Source organism: Bombus pascuorum, chromosome 12, assembly GCF_905332965.1.
Source record: "Bombus pascuorum chromosome 12, iyBomPasc1.1, whole genome shotgun sequence".
Classification (NCBI taxonomy): Eukaryota; Metazoa; Arthropoda; class Insecta; order Hymenoptera; family Apidae; genus Bombus; species Bombus pascuorum.
Genome location: NC_083499.1, coordinates 12,099,317 through 12,116,145, shown reverse-complemented (window position 1 = coordinate 12,116,145; position 16,829 = coordinate 12,099,317). Strand labels below are relative to the sequence as shown.

Here is a 16,829-nt window from a genome sequence, read left to right as displayed (position 1 = left end):
TGAAACGCTTGGTGTAACATTGCAACAGTTTCGTATCGTTTCAAGCGTATTCTCCGGGAGAGTATTGTTTCCGGATAGCTCGAAGAGACAGGGTGTACCGCGAGAAACAAGCAGTGAAAATCGCATTGACGATGAAAGTAGCAGAGAGGAGCCACGGTGAGAGTGTTTGAATCGCACTCGCGGGACCTATGTCGGTCCAACTGGTTCTACGTTTGATTTCAGGGAGGCAAGAGGGAGTCGGGGTAAAAAACGAGAAGACGAGAGAGAAAGAGAGAGGGAGAGAGAGGGAGAGAGGAAACGAAAGCAGAGGAGCGAAAGAGTAGTGCGCTCGGCGTTGTAGGACTCTCCGCTGGAGAGCTCTCCCTCTCTCTCGCCCGCTTAAAGCCCTATCCACTACTCATTTATCAAATAAATCAACACAGCTACTTGTGCACCTGTGAAGAGATCCAGCCGCTACCCGAGCCGTCCAAAAGCCCGTTTCAATCCGTAAATCGATTTCTTCGCTTCACCGTGTAAGGCGTAAGGAGTTTGGCTTTAAGAAATCGATAGCGAGATCCGATTTGATAACGTGAACAAGTATTCTTTTTTATTAAATAATTTTGAGACTACAAACGAATAGATAAAGGAATCCTATGAAGGTTGCATATTACAAAATTTATATCGATTAAAGATCGTAGAGTCAAACTTCCTGGGTAATAAGAAAATATAACTTCCTTAAGAAACGTTAGTAGTAAAACGAAAAACGTAGCGATTATAGAGCGAAAGAGACCGATAGCTGTTTCCACGTCCACCGTTTGCAGATCGAGCGGAGGTAAAGCCGGAAAGACGGAAGAAGAATGCGAATACAAGGGGGTAAGGTAACAGGAGAGCCGAAGGGAAAGAAAGAGAGAAGGAGGGCATAATCAAAGAGCTTCGAAAAATCAGGATGCACTTAGAAGCACGTACTCGGCCTATAGAGAGGCATTCAGTTATACTGGTGAGTTTGGAGTCAAAGCAAGGACCCTTGCCTCAGCTGGCGCATTACCTCCGCCGCTCTCGCGTCCTCTATGGCCGCGTTTACATCCACGCTACCTTTTCCTCCGGAAACCGCAGCCACCGTATTTACGATCATAAGAGACAGCATCGACTCGACGATTAGGAGGCGAGTCGAGTGCTGTCTCGATTTTTGAACGATCTTTCAACCATTTCGTAGTTTCGAATTAGTATTTCTGTGATCGTCCTCGCGACGGGTCCTCGTTGATTTCGTTATTTCGTTGGAATACGGGGGAGAACGTAAGTTTCATTTTTGATACAGAGACGCGTTAAAAATAATAAAATAGATACGGTACGACCGAAGAATTAAAACTTCGTAGCTAGTAGCGAATAAATGAAACATGAAACAAAATAAAAATGGACATTTTCTATTATGCTTCGTTGATATTGCTACGTGATAAGAAATTAGAGGATTGACCAGAAAATGATTCACATTCAGAAACTTTAGTTCGATTGCATGCGACACGAGATCAAACTCAATCCCATGAACTCAAATACCGTTCGCCAAGCATCTAACCACAAGTCGTTTAAAGGTCCTCGAATCTTTTACAAGACGTATCGGAAGACCATTAAGGTAACGCTCGTGAACAGAGACAGCAGAAGAAAAAACAATCACGCCCCTCGTGCCGTCGAAAAGTCGTCGAGAGAAGAGTCTGTTCCCGCTCGAGGATCGTGATTAGGTGATATCGAATCCTACACACTTGCTCGACGCGCGAGTATACCGAGGAGGTTGCAGAAGAACGAGGAGACAAGCAGAAAAGAAAGAGGAAGAATAGAGAGAGGGAGGAACAGAGAGAGAGAGAGAGAGAGAGCTGTGGCGAGGGAGGAAGCACACGAGTGCACAGGAGGTCGCGAGCTGAAGAGTTGCGGTAGAGACGCGGTGGATCCTGAAAAGCGAGAAGAGCGCTGAAAAGGTGGCTACTCGGCTTTGTAACGGAGTTAAGGAGACGAGAAAGAAGACGAACAGGGAGAGGAAGAGGAAGAGGTATAAACGTCGCAAGCGCAGAAACGTCGCGAGAGGAAGTTAGGAAAGGGACGGGAGGAAGAAAGGAACGAAAAGAAGAGGGAAGAAGACCTAAACTGGTAGAAAAAAAGAGAGGAAAACAGTGCGTCGCGAAGAAGAGGAAGAGGAAGAGGATGGTCCTTGTGCAGCGAGGACCCCAGGATACCGGCAAGGAGTATCCTAGAACTGTCGAGGATGCTTCACTCCCATCGTCCTCTTCCTCGTGGCCCCCTTTGCGTCCCGTATCTCTCCTCTTTTCCTCCGCCTGTCTTCCTTCCGTACTCCTCTCTCTCCTCCTTGTAAATACGCCCCTCCCGAGACCCATCAGGATCTCTACTCTTGCAAAGAGAAGCGTCGTCTCCTTCAAATGCTACACACCGAGAGGGATATCATCCCCTTCTTTCCTTCCCTTTCTCTCCTTTCTTTTTTCTCCCTGTTTCCTTCCCATCTCGATCTTTCCTTTTTTTTTATTTCGCTTTTTTTATTTCTTTATTTTATTTCCCTTCCTCTGTACTCTGAGTTTACTTCTTCCATCCCTCGTACCCTATCGTAAGGCAACGCGCGAACCATCCGCCTGTCTCCGTCGCCTCCGATCTCGGCAACCGCGTTGCGCGCCGCGAGACTTTCGTGCAGATTGCGAAATCAAGGGCCCTTCGAGAGCTCCGGAGTAGGTGGAGGAGAGTGTGGCCGTGCGAGGACACGCCAGGTTTTCTAGCGAAGGTGTCGTTCGAAACGACAACCTCCATTCTGTTTATAGACTTCTCTCCGATGGAGACGTCAAGACTGGATCTCAAAGTTTCTAGCAACGCGATGATCGAATTTTTGTATCGTCGTTTTACGGTTAATCGACAGAGACGCGAGATCGTCCAAACACGGAGAACCGAGGAAATGTAGTTCGATTGAGCAAACAACAGCGAAGAATATCCAAATTTTCGGCGGAACCGCGAAATTCGACGCGGTGGTCCGAGGAAATTCCAGAGGAGCCAGTTGAAGAGGATTCCACGGCCAGATCTGGACGGTCCGCACGGTCGCGAGTCCTCGAAACGTCGGTGAAATCGGATCCTTCGGGAGTGGCTGGTAGATGGGTCAACAAGTCGACACGTTCAGAAACGAGATCGTTCCCTAACCGAGAAGAACACGGCCACCGTACGTTCCGAAACCTGATACGTTCCGCAGGAATCAAAACGTGTCATGGATCCGGCCACTTAAGCCTGGAGAACCTTTTACACTTCCGATCCGAAATGAAAAGGAGGAAAGGGACCCACTTCAAAAGCGCCTGCAATTCTTATTCTTCCTTCCATCTATCGACCGTCTACGATCTACTAGGCCATGATCTATTGATTTCTACAGAGATGACGTGTTTACACCTGTATATTATAAGGTTTGCATACAAGTGAAAGTCTTTGAGCGATTTGGTAACGAAAATCGCAACACCCGCTTTATAACATTAATTTTCACCGAACGAGGAAACGCCGGTAATTGCACGATATACAAATTGATTAATATCGTACGAACTCGAATAACACGTTGGTTGCATACAGGATGAAATTTGGAAAAGAGCGATCATCGAGATTAAAAGAAATCTTCGGTGACAATGACAACGAATAGGAATTACCGCGTTAAAGATCTTTAAAAAGAGGTTGGGGAATCCTCTAGAAAACCGCACAATGTCTAAAAAACCGGTCAAGGCGCCTGCTAAAATCCGATTCGACGGATGATCTTCGCCGATGTCTACAGCAAGGTACAATAGAATAAATCCAATAGGAAAGACAGAGAAGGGTAGTTTCTCTGTTCCTCCGGATTTAGAATCCGTTGTTCGCCGCGTTCGCGCGGAAATGAGGTGGAAAACCGCACCCTCGGGACCGACTCACCTTTTCTTTACGTTCTCGAGGATACTAACCGAGGATTTCACCGACGCCGCGGTTTCTTGATATTACAAACGCGCGTGGAGCGGGTTCTCGAGGCAACCGAGCGCGAAGAAACGGTGCCAAGGTAAAAAACGAAAGAAAGAGAGGAGAAGAGAAAGAGGAACGATGAAAAGCCCCGATTCCGGGACAGAGAAAAATATCGGCGGGTCGGCGGGCGAGGGAAAGGCGGGAGAGAAAAGCGGAAAACATTTTCATTCGTCGAATTCTCGACGTTGCAAACACGCCAAGATTGATTTTCGTTTCTGTCGGTTAATCGCGCGACCCAGAAACGCAAATGTAATTTACACGGCGCGAAGAAATGAAAGAAGTAAAAATGAGAGACGAATGGAGATGCAACAACGCGACGGTTGAACAGTCGCGAAAGCGTCTTTCGAGGATCTTTACACGAGGACGAAGAGAATTGAACCTTTGATCGAACTAGAATCAAGACGTTCGTTGCGTAAGCTGCGTTTTGTATAAAAAAAAAAAAAAAAAAAAAGAAAAACGAGAGCGAGCGAAGTGAACGTCTAAAAAACACTACTTAATTATATAACACAGCAAAGAAAGAGCAGTTAAAAACAATTACAAAAAATATATATATGGAAAAACATTTAAAACGAAAACACTAGAAACTAAATGAAAAAAGCAATAAAAAGAGGATATGAAAAAGCAAGGAATGAAAGCAAAATCACCGTAGAAAGAAGGGTATTACGAAGCGTGTTTACACATATATTCAGGGAGTCGTCTTTCTCTCTCTCTCTCCCTGTCTCTCTCTCTTTTTCTTTCTCTCTGCGTGCACATCCATCGTATATAATCGTGCGTACGCAGGGAGGCAACAAGAACTCGTCGTCATTTCTGAATTAATCTCATTCGACTGCCCCCTTTATGCTCTCCTTCGCATCCTGCGAGGCGAAAGGCTCGTAGCCGCTTCGTGGCCTCAAGGTTAATTGGAACGAGAGCTAGAAAAGGAAAAGGACCGAATAGAAATCCCACGAGAGGAAGGCCACGCGAATTTTCTTACCGGATAGTGTCGCTTAAACGCACGTTCGACCGATGCACTTTCACTTCAAAGTTCAAAGTACAAGGTTGCTCCCTTTTTCAAAGCTTGAACAGCCTGTGCTCTATCTCCGGTGACTGCTTTCAGATCTCGGATATACATAAGTTCGTAGATATAGGCACGAGTAATTTACGGTACGATTTAGTACCTTAGGATCTAGAAGTTACTACTGGGTATTAATGGGAGGGTTGTTAAGTATCTATCGTTCGTTATTAATATGATCTTATTACTTTTAGGACGCAACGTAAAAACTACGAAAGAGAAATTGGACATTATGAATCCTAAGTGGAAGAAAAAATTAACTTGGATGAAAAAATTAAGGAGAAAAAGGTAAAGATTTTCTTCTCTGAAACTACATGCACTGGCGTTATTTCTGAGAGTAAAGAGAAGAGAATTAGAAGTTAGTGCACAGGTGTATCGACGATGATCCCTCGACAAAACAACGTATCTTTTCTTCGGCTGGCCGGAGAACGTAGGATATGCGCATCATTTACTTTTATTATGTGAAAGAGGCTCCTCCATTCAGGTGATCCGCTGAGATCCGAAAAAGAAAGGAAAATTCTCTCGCGGCCGTTCTTTTACTTGCCAACGATAGAGGACCTTCGTCCCCGGTTAGCTCATGGGAACGTAATACGAGCAGACGTGTCGGTCCTCGACTCTTCGATTAGCCCCGGAAGTCAACGTAACGAGAATTTCAGGAAAAATAGATCTAACACTGCGAAAATATCTGTTCCTCTTTCTTCCATGATAAAATTATTTGCTATGGTACCACGAGTCTCAGATTTTTTACATATTTTTTACAAATATGTATCGTAACAGAAATTAAGGAACAACGCTACATATTACGAAAGAATATTCCGAATATATTTAGAATTTCAGATATCGTAAGGTACGATAAGTAGAAAGGAAAATATTCCACCTTGTACGCAATTACGCTAGAAATTGCAAAAGTCAGAGAAAGCAATTCAACAGAGAGCATTGCGGTGTCAGCATGAAATATTAAGTAGTATGGGACAGTTACGAATCGGACATTTGCCCGATTAAACAGGCAACTGATGGTCCGATAATATCGATCATATAAACGAATATGGGGTCGGTTTGGCTTTAAGTAAAAGACCAAACGAATCGACCCCTGCGCCTCCTCCACCTCGTGGTAACTATAGAGAGTCGAGGGTAGCCTTTCTATTAGCCACTAGAAATCGCACGTACCCTTCACAGGAACAAATCGAAACGGTACCATAGCTGCTGGCCCTCCCGGCTCTAATAGAGTTTCACGCTCGTCGAGAGAATTGCCTCGAGTCGGACGATCCTGGTGGACCAGAGCTGGTCAAGCGAAGAATTGATAATCAAAGTGATCCCAAACGCCCCTTCTGTGTCCCTTAACGATTTTGATTGCTCCGGCTGCATCGAAGGACGAGGAAATTTTTTCTTTAATCCCTGATGCGTGTACAGATTTATATAGAATTGATAATTTTCAATATAATTACGTCAACTTCTTCGTTAAATATATTCGAATAGGATAATTTAGAATTTCCTTAAAAATCGTCGACGTTAAAAACAGCCAATTATCCGCGAAAATCTGAATAACGCGCTTGTTAAATGCTAAGTATCGGCAATCTGTCCAACAGTCCCTATAAATTATCCTCGACGACCGCCGAAATCTTCGCCACAAAGGAAAAACACTCGCTCTTATCGTTCCCAATTTTACCCAAGAAACCGCGTACTTCTCCACGTACCTACTGCAATTTCCACCCCGCGGATCTCTGCGCGTACACCCGTGCTCTTCGAACTCTTGCGTCGCGGCAACAAGAGGATTTCTCTCATTGCTAATATTTTTTTTCTTGTTTTTAGTGTTTCAGTGTCAGCGAGCGAGGAAGAGTCGCGGTAAAGGACCTGGCCCCTTTCACTCGCCTTCCCCTCTCGTCCGTTAGCAAAGATAGGAAAGAAGAAAAAAAAGGAAAGAACGAACAAAGTGCGAGGAGGAAGAATCGAGACAGAGGGAGGATAGAGCAAAGAAGGAGCAGAAAAGGGAAAAAGAAATCTGTATCTTTGACGAAACCGAAGAAGACTCGTCGTACGTGTCCTTAAGCGACTGCCAGGCTTCCACGCTAATGAGGCGCGGCGTAATTAGTGAGACTGTCTACTGGCTGGACCCTTGACGAGAGGGCGGATCCCTCTCGACGTCGAGTCGCTCTCTCATCCCACCCCTCCGGTTCGCCACTCCACGCATCCTCAACCCGTTTCACGATTTCTTACCGGTGGTGAAGAAGGAGCCGCGGCTCGCTGACACCTCGCGGATATTCACGACTTTTCACCCGTGCTCCTCCGCGAGGTAAAAAATAGCGCGATTAAATCTACCACTCTAGCCGGACTTAATTCGCTTTTCTGCTGACCTCGCGCATCGTGCACGCTTCGACCATGAAATTTTTCTCATTTTTCCTTCGTTATTCTTTTATAATTTTTACGCGAGATCGACGGCTCCAGATTGTCGTAAACACGCCGAAAAGCTTATTTAGAGCTTACCGGACGTGAAATATTAAGAATTGTTCGATTTTGAAAACTTGACGCCCTCGTGACTCAACGCGCGACTCGATGTTTCAAGGTAAAGAGTTGAACGAGAAATTGTCCATTCTCTTGTAATTACGATTATTGAATCAATAAAACGCCGAATGTCCTTCTTTCTTCTCTTTCGACTCTCGTAAATGATCGAAAGTTGGAGAGATGGGGCAAAATCGAGTCAATAAGATAATTGCAGCTTATTATCGAAATTACCATGAAAAGCCAAATTCGCAAGAAATCTTATTAAACTGGATGAGAGATAATTTATCGGACGTATAAATGTAGAGCGAGACGAAGAGAAAATACGATTTCTCCGATAACAGGAAAACTGAGAAATAAGAAAAAACGAACAATTCTCGTGGCGCGTTAAATGAACTTGGACGATCCTACAGAGAGATACGGTGTAGGTTGTCCATGCGGTTGCAAAGGGGGTGGGTTTTCGAAGGCGGGAAGGCCGATTTAGAGCACAATGCGGTTCAATGCCGAGGAAATTAGCCACGGCGCTGCCAGTGACGCCCGTCAGTCCCACACCATGGAAAACAGAGACCGTATCTGTCCCTGTTGCCGGGCTATGGGAGCACAAGCGTATCGTTATCCCCGTGGTTCGTACGAATTTTCAATCGACCACATACTCGACTCCGCTCGGAATTCCTTGCTAAATTAGAGAAACTCTCGTGAAAAGAATTTTCAGCGTTTTTTTTAAATCGAGGAGCTCGGCCAAAGAGGGTCTCCTTTGTATCTTACAATTTTTATAGACATTCGATTTTACCAATCACAAATCGTTCTAGTCTTTTGCCTCCGTTTTTCAGCCACGGAAATAAATCTATCTACGATGAATTAGGTGGAACGGTAAAAGATGTACTGGAAGAAGAAGAAAACCTTCTGATAATAAAACGCATATTTCTTTTTTTTTTTTTTCTTCTTTGCCTACTTCTTGCCTACTCTCTTTCTCTTTTTCTCTGTCTCCGTTGAGAGAAAGGAGCAGGCTTTGAAGTTTCAGTCCAAAGAGAGCCAGAGCGCGGGCATCATCGAGTGTCTGAAGAGATCGCGAGGACAAGTTCACCTATGCTCTCGAAGATGAATGGATCCTATAGTTAATGGCGGGGAGGCTGTATCGCAGGTAGTAGACATACGTGAAGAATGAATAGGCGAGGGTGAACGAGCATTTAGAGAAGAAGCCTCTGTTCCCTCATCCTCCTCCTCCTCCTCCTCCTACTTCATCCTTCTGGATCGCTTTGTTCGACTCGTCTTCGAGATCGAAGTTTTTCCATGGAAAACACGTGTCCTCGTTACCGGTCCAACCCGTAATTACCGTCGAGTTACCGATGCTTGTAGTCGCTGACATATCAATTGTAAAGTCGCTAATGCTCGTCCGCTAATCGCCTCTCATCGTTCGCTTTTATTATCTTTTTTAAATTACGGTCAATCGTCGGAGATTGAACACGAGCATGTTTTTAGGAGTAGATTATCGAGAATTTTCTAAAGTTTGATTATCAAGGGTCTTTTGGGAATATGTAGCTGAAACTTCGTTAAGATGGAATTATTTAAAATTGACAAGTATCCTGATTTCGTTTCTATTGTTTTCGCTATCTTATACTGTTCCGTATATTTATGGTGAACCACTTTCCATAAGATGAGAATAATAATAAATATTAAGAATAATTTGAAGATAAGCGAGAAGGATATTGGAGGGAATATTCCCGTGGAAGAAGATAAAGAGAAAGGCGAATGAAAGAAGGAGGCTGGCCCGTTGCGCGCATCGGAGCGTCTAAACGTCTTTCTTCGAACCGTCCGTTTTACGGATCTGAAAACGACTAATGGATGGATAATGACGCGTAATGGATGCAGCGGACATTACAGGTAATATCTCGTGAAAGCGGCAGCCAGTTTCCGCGAGGGACAGAGAAAAGGCGGAGAGAAAGAGAGAAGCTTGTAAATAGACGCGGCACACCTCGCTGCCGATGGATGGGACGCGGCCCAGAGAGGTAATTTCCACCAGCGAATCGAGACCGAAGATGCGCCGTGAACGTGCACGCTTTCAGAAAATACGCACCCTAATAGTTTCGTATGGTCGTCGCCGCGTTCAGACAGCTCGACGACGAAGATATTTTAGTTGCTTTCGATACATTTCGATCGTCTCGTTTTCGTGTAAGCAATCTTACGTGGAAATCGAGTAATAGGTAATTTATTAGAAAAAGAAAAGAAAAGAAAAATTTACAAATTTGTTCCAAGTATTCGCCGCATTCGCATCGAGAAGATCGCCATCACGGACACGTTGATCTTTCAGAAAACATCAAAAACGTAACGTCGTTTTTATCTGTTCTGCTCGTAAACCTTGCACGAAGAAGATCCTGCCACGATTCGCTTCCGTCGATTCGCGAGGAACGTTCGAAAGGAATTCTATGCATCACCGTTAGGATAGCTGGTGGTAGCGAGCAGCACGATTCCGGACGGTTCTTCTTGGTCTTGCGCCCGGTGTCTGCGCGATTCGAGGCTCTGCTACCGCTGGCTGCACGAGTGTTTGCAGTCCACTCGAAACCAGTCCCGAACGAGCTGACGCGCGCGCGCGCGACGGAGACACAGAGACGCGGAGAGACGAGGATGGAATAGAGACAGACGGACAAAGCCGTAGAGAGTAGTAGACGCTATGGCATCGAGGCAGGAGGCCAAGAACGAAGCTTAATTTGTCTAACGAGGGGCCTCTGCACCTGTCATCTGGACGAAGATATGGACGAACGAACGTAGACCAACCCTCTCCTCCTCCTTCCCCTTCGCCTCCTACTCCTCCTTTCAGTTTCATCCCCTAGGAAGCGTTTGCTTGCTTGCTTGCTTGCTTGCTTGCTTGCTTGCTTGCTCGCTTGCTCGCTTGTTTCTTGCTTGCTTGCTGCTACTTGGTTGGCTGGCTGACTCGCTTTACTTTAGCCGCTTGCTCGACTTGCTTCTTCCATAACGTGTGCTTGACCCATGGTACTAGCAAGATTCGTGAAATACAGTTGTAAATGAGCCGCAGCTTTTTGTACGCCTTGCTGTAATAGCCTTCCTGTAATAGTTGGTCCGGTGATTCGCCTGATTTCTAACAAAATACGATGTTTTGTTTCGAGAGACGATCGTTTCAAATTTTCTATCTCGTCGATCTCCTCGAGACATTGCCTAAACGACGTTGATCTCTCCGTATCCATCGTGAAAGTGTCCTTTGGTCATCTTGGAACAAGTGTCAATTTCAGGCAGACGATGCCAAAATGTATTCGATGGAGAAATTAAACGCATTAACGAGAACGTTAGAATTCTTGCATATGTGGACGGTGAATGTGGCTTCCTGGACGAAGGGTCCGTTCGACCAGGTCACGCGTGTGCCTGGCGTTTACACCCCTCGGTAAATCAATCACACACCGTGTAACAACGTTTTGTTTTTACGGTCACGCGCGGACTACTTCTTGTCGCGTGTGCACCCATCAGATTACGCCTCCTGCTCCTGTCATCGTCCAACGATCGTAATTCATCTTCCCAGAATCGGTATTTCCAGCTGCATTCTCATAATTCGCGAATAATTCTTCTCGCGCCTTGCTTTTAATTACTTACGGAAATTTCTAATCTTTTATTCGAAGATTTCCGCAACAAGAAGGATCAACAAACTTTCATCTAGTAAATTTCTATCGAAGAAAACGATGCGTGTGCGACTTTATACCGTGAGAGATACACGCGTAATCGTAGATGAGGAAGAAGAATGGAAGGAAAATTTATCGACTTTCGTTCATTTCCTATCATCGAATATCTTACCAACTACCAAATATCCCATGATACCGTTCGAAGGAAATTTCCAAATCCCACACATAAAACACATAAAAACCATGGACCGTGTGTGCATCGAAGAAACGCGAATCGAAACACAGATGCACGCCCGTTAGAGCTCGCGTAGTCGACGAGTCGTTTCCTCGGGCTGGTGTACCGCTACAGGCCACGGATGGAACTCGGACGTCGACAACGAGGAACGATAACGAATCACTGGTACAAAGTAATAGTCGTTTGTTCGGCTTTGTAATGTCAGCCAGACGGATCGACCTGCTTGGGGAGAAGAACGGATGATTCGTGAAAAGCCGGGGGCAGGTTTGCAACGACGATCTGACGATGGTTGGAACGACGGTGATAGCAGGCGATGATGGTGGAACATCCACTAATTGGATAATTACAGAGTGCACCGCGTTTGTTTTATAATTGGGGGAAAACCGTGGAACCGTTGGTTCCACCTCGACGTGCCAAACAACGAAACGGCCGAAGTCACGCTCTACGTGACGAACTACCCTCGAAGCTAATCCGGGACCGAAGCCCCTCGGCTTCGCAAACCCCTTGCACGCTCGTGCTCCCGCCTCTGACCCCCGATTTCCCGTCCTCGCGCCCCTCTTCGCCCACCTTTCTCTCTCTCTCTCTCTCTTTTCATTCTACATGCAACCAAGGAGCAACTAACTAAGCAAACGGAGAATCAATTCTCCTGGCCGCCTCGCTAGTCTGTCGGCTAGATTTTAGATGGAAAAATCTTGCGTGGCTACGAAGTCAAAGGTCGTTAACAACTGTCGGTGGCCGACCCTTAATTGGGACGGCCCTAATCGGTTCCCAATTTTCGGGGGCAGTTCTCGGTGACTTTAACGAGTTTGATGTAGCCAGCACAGAGATGACGGTGAATCGAGGATGATGAGGACAGAACATGATTTCCCTCGCCATCTATATAGAAGGAAAAAAGCAAAGTACAACGAAGCAAGGATATAGGAGTAGACATTGGTTCTGCGGATTTAGCTTTTCATTTCTTCGAAGAAAAAATTTTGACGAACGTTAACTTTCGTTCAGCTGGCGATTATTCGATTATAATCAGTTGCAAGGTCCAAATTATTAGGTGGAAATTATTATGCGAGTCAGCTTCCTATAATTGGTTCTTATGAATCAAGTCCTTACTCGAGGTACTAGCTAATAAATGCATGGCTTTGTTTGATTACGATTAAAATAACATTACGAAAGAAAAAAGTCGTCGGATCGACGAACAAAAGACTTTCATGAGACAATTTTAATCGATCGACGCATAGAACACGAAACACGTACACGAATATACGTACGAGATGGGGTGTCGCCGCGACTTCTGATAGGGTGCGGAAAACAATGAATACCACCCGTACGTGGTTTTTATTCAACGAAGAATTGTGTTGTTGGTAATCTGAAAGAGTCGCGTGCGCTTCAATTTGGTTCTAATAAGCACGGTATTGTTTGACAGATCAAGGGTTGTGACTCACATTGAGCATAGAACTTGACGCGCGGTGACCACTTTGTTTTCTAATATAAATCAGACTCGTGTTCCTTTCTACGTTATTTCTTAATTCTTAATTGTCCTTTGAATATCAACGGATATCTCAACATCGATCGATTAATTTAATATATTTAAAATTGTAACTCACCGTGATGTGCTGGATATGGCGACTGTGGCATCGATACGGGACTGTATGGTGGTGGCACCCCATTGTGGTTCGTGTAATGTCTACGTACAAAAAGAAATATCTGTGTTTATATGTTCATGTTAAATCGATTAAATACTACAAATACTGTAAAGATCTTATTGTAACCTACCTAAGTATTCTTCGACCTGCATCGTTCAATGTAGCTACTTGCGTGGAAGGAGTGAAACCAATTTGTGGTTTCCAAGTGTTTCCAGTATTACGATTCATTTGATCAAAGTCTTGAGGTTTCAAAACTCTCGGTGGTTCTCTGACACCCTTCAACTTCCTCGCAGGGAAAATGAAATTACTGCTATATTTCGGATCTCTGAATCTGGCACTATAACAGAAAAAAGATAAAAATTCTACTTCCGATTTATGATGAAATATGTATTTTCATTTTAAGATCTAGCGTATTTCGTACGTACCAATATACTTTATTATTCCTGACTGGTAGACCGTTTATGGGTGAAGGTAAAGTAGCCCCATCTCCGACGCAATCGTCCGCTAATAAGACCATACCTCGCATGTTGTCTATGCATATTTGAGTTTCTGCGTCGAATAATACGTGATTCGTATAAAGTCCCTTTATAAAATTATAACCACTATTGCCAAGTCCTACGTATAGCCGGTTGTCTCCTTCAACGTTTCGTTCCTCTAAAAACATTAATATCAATATTAAATTATTTAATACTTTAAAGAAATCATATATAAATCCTATTATTTACTGAAATAGACGTACTTTCTGCCTCTGTTAAGCAATCGTAATAAGGCTCCAATGCCTTGAACAATCGTTTCTCGTCCACAAAAGGAAGTAAAGCTATTCCTTGCCAAGCAAATTTTTTACCGTTTAAATCAATCTTAAAATCTTCCGGATAGAAGTCGATAATCGGCGATCTCTAATGCAAGTTACATAAAAAATTTTGATAAGCATCGGGAATTATATGTCGTATAATTTACATATAACGAATTTCAACTTACTGGATTGATCATTAATTTTGCCCACGGCGCAGGGATATGTTTACTGCTAGCTGCTGGAAATACACCCATCAATTGCTCTAATGGACGGAACTAAAATATACAAAACAAGGAAATTACATTCTTTTTGACGATTGATTCGATCTCAAAGTACTTACTGGTGTAGTGCCTTTCTCAAATTCGGTAGAAAGACCACCGATATTGATGAAATCGCTAGCGAATGGTGCGTAATGATACGGAAAATACCATTTCCACGAAGCACAACCTTGATAGTAATATCGTAAAACCCAACATAAACCGCGCACATACTGCAACGCTACGTTATTCCTGTATGTAATTAAATAAAATTTATTATAATTCAGAATCTACGTAATATATTTCATCGTATAACTTATCTTACCTGAATGCTAAATTATCAGGAGACACGTCGAATTTCGATTCGTAATAACGATCTTTAAAGCCATCCTCCCACAATCTAACTTCATCGTGTACTTGATCGTCGTCCGAGTCATCTTCAACTATCTCTCTTTTACGTTTCACTGCTTGATTAGTTGAATTCTACAAACAATCGATATATTTACGAACGAACTATGTACGAATAAAAATAGAGATCTAGAACGTACCTCAGGACGCATCATACTTTCTAACATCTCCCGAGAACTTCCTTTTGCACTTGTATGATAATTTTGACCACGAACACGCATCTGATAAGCTTCGTAACGTGCGTTTTGTACTGGACTCACATGTTCACCGATACGCTGTAATAAAAATATATCTATTAAACGGCGCTATTAAGATAAATCTTTACTAAGTGTAACTTAAAACATACAGTTGGTGCAAATTGTCCCGCAGGAATCCACTTTGGTTTATTATTACCGACTCCCAGCGATACTTTCTTTCTATCTTTTTCACGTTGCTTGAAGGCTAATTCATTCTGTTGTCTTTTCTTGAAAATTTCGTCTTCGACATCGCCCAGCTCAGACATTATAAGTTGAACTCTGTCTAAATTTACATCTCCACTATCTGTCAAAAATCCCTGTAATTAAGTGTTATTAATGAATGTTTCTTGCTTTGTTTGCTGTACGTACGAACAGCTGATCAGATATTTTTGTCTTTAACATGTATTACGTACTCCTGTTTTATATACAGCTTTTTTATACAAATTAACGAGTCTATCAATTGCCCCTTCTCTAATCTCCAAAGATGGAAGATGCGGAAGAAAATCGTTTCCTACGAAGAAGCACATGAATACCCAATCATCGATAACTCGCTCGAAATCGTATTTAAATGGTAGGTTAGGTATTTGCAACTCTCTTTCCAAGTATTCTCTGAGGACATTTAACCGCACAAATATATACTGGCATTCGGATCCAAAATCATTTGCTTCGTCTCCTTGATTAACCTCTGCACCTGTACACTCTTGCATTTCATGTCCTAATTGACCACATATATCGCATGGTTTCGGCTTATTTGGCTTAAATTCTTCACGAATAATAGTAAAATTAGGTTCGTGTGTTGCAAGTCCTAACATAATTAAATCAGCATCGGCTCCACATAAAACGTGTTGCGTGTTGGGATCATGATCCGGTTGTGCTGTTACATAAACAAAAATATTTTGCATTTAATATTCCATATAATACAATGATATTTTAAATATTTAATTGTTTACTTACCTCTTTGTTTACGTATAAAATCCATTATTTTATGTTCTCCTTCACCTGGTACATTCGCATCGCTTAAAATTACTTTTATATTTCTCCAACCAGGATCATTATTTAAACGATCGTGTATGTAATAATGCAAACACTTTGACAATCTTGCCATAAATGGCGTACCCTGTAATTAAATTATATCCAAAAATTATTCTTCGTATATGAGATTCGGTATATCAAAAAAATGTTATACAAACCGGCGTAATACAGTTGCTATCGAAATGATCTTCTTTTGGTTTTTCCGGGGGCAAGGACGCCCCTTTGAGAGTTAATTCAGAACGTATTCTCTTTATTTCATTAACCTTTTCGCTTGCTTCTTTCGAAGCTCTAAATCGTCTTGATCTCTGTTGGTTCATTTTTGCTCTGGGTGCCTATACATATGATCAACATGAATATAATAATTGTACACACGCAAATTCTTTAACAGTTTCATAAAAAACGCTTACAACTCCATCAATTGCCATGTAAAGTAATTTTCTTGGTCTCACAATACGAAATAAGCGATCGATGCATTCAAAAATGGCTTCCATCATTTCTTCCTCATTTTTTGGCGCTGGCCTACAAAGATATTATATGATGTTTGTTTAATCATTTGGTAAATTAATAATTACTATACCAAAAATACTTACTTATCTTCTGGATGCGTACAAGGATGTATGATACCATTCATGTCAAGATACAAGTTGTCAAATTCTATTCCGTTTGGATTAGGATCTGCCGAATTCACCGGTACCCGTACACCATTCGTAGTTATCGGCTATAAATTCACAATAAAAATACAAGTTTTACATCTACTTTTATGCATTACAAGGGGAATATTCTTCACAAAAAATAGAAATCTAACCTATAATAAAAATCTAACCTACCTTTTGCTCGATACATTCTACTATTATAGAAGGATACTTCCGACTCAACCATCGAAAAAATGCTGGTACACCCATATTTTGGTATCGATCGTGTGTTTCCGCACACGGTACACGTCTTTCTTTAATCGTTTTCCAAAAATGTATATAAATTAAACGAGCACAACTGTTTTCACTGTTCACCCATATTTAACCTATAACATAGGTTTACGAAACCCTAAACTATACCACTGTATACATATGT

General features: G+C 42.9%; 1 protein-coding gene across 1 annotated transcript in view; it reads right to left on the bottom strand.

The window, feature by feature from the left end:
- The window catches only part of LOC132912901 (5'-3' exoribonuclease 2 homolog), a 28,695-nt gene extending 11,892 nt beyond the window's left edge, over positions 1–16,803 (bottom strand). The window contains exons 1-15 of the mRNA XM_060970709.1: positions 16,589–16,803; positions 16,352–16,479; positions 16,169–16,280; positions 15,920–16,093; positions 15,684–15,846; positions 15,143–15,603; positions 14,840–15,046; positions 14,634–14,768; positions 14,411–14,568; positions 14,169–14,337; positions 14,014–14,103; positions 13,775–13,931; positions 13,461–13,689; positions 13,166–13,372; positions 12,997–13,076 (exon numbers count right to left, since the gene is read on the bottom strand). Of these exons, the coding sequence (XP_060826692.1) occupies positions 12,997–13,076; positions 13,166–13,372; positions 13,461–13,689; positions 13,775–13,931; positions 14,014–14,103; positions 14,169–14,337; positions 14,411–14,568; positions 14,634–14,768; positions 14,840–15,046; positions 15,143–15,603; positions 15,684–15,846; positions 15,920–16,093; positions 16,169–16,280; positions 16,352–16,479; positions 16,589–16,663 (2,545 nt within the window). The 5' untranslated portion in view covers positions 16,664–16,803. The remainder of the gene's footprint in view (positions 1–12,996; positions 13,077–13,165; positions 13,373–13,460; positions 13,690–13,774; positions 13,932–14,013; positions 14,104–14,168; positions 14,338–14,410; positions 14,569–14,633; positions 14,769–14,839; positions 15,047–15,142; positions 15,604–15,683; positions 15,847–15,919; positions 16,094–16,168; positions 16,281–16,351; positions 16,480–16,588) is intronic.
- Between the last annotated feature and the right edge of the window lie 26 nt (positions 16,804–16,829).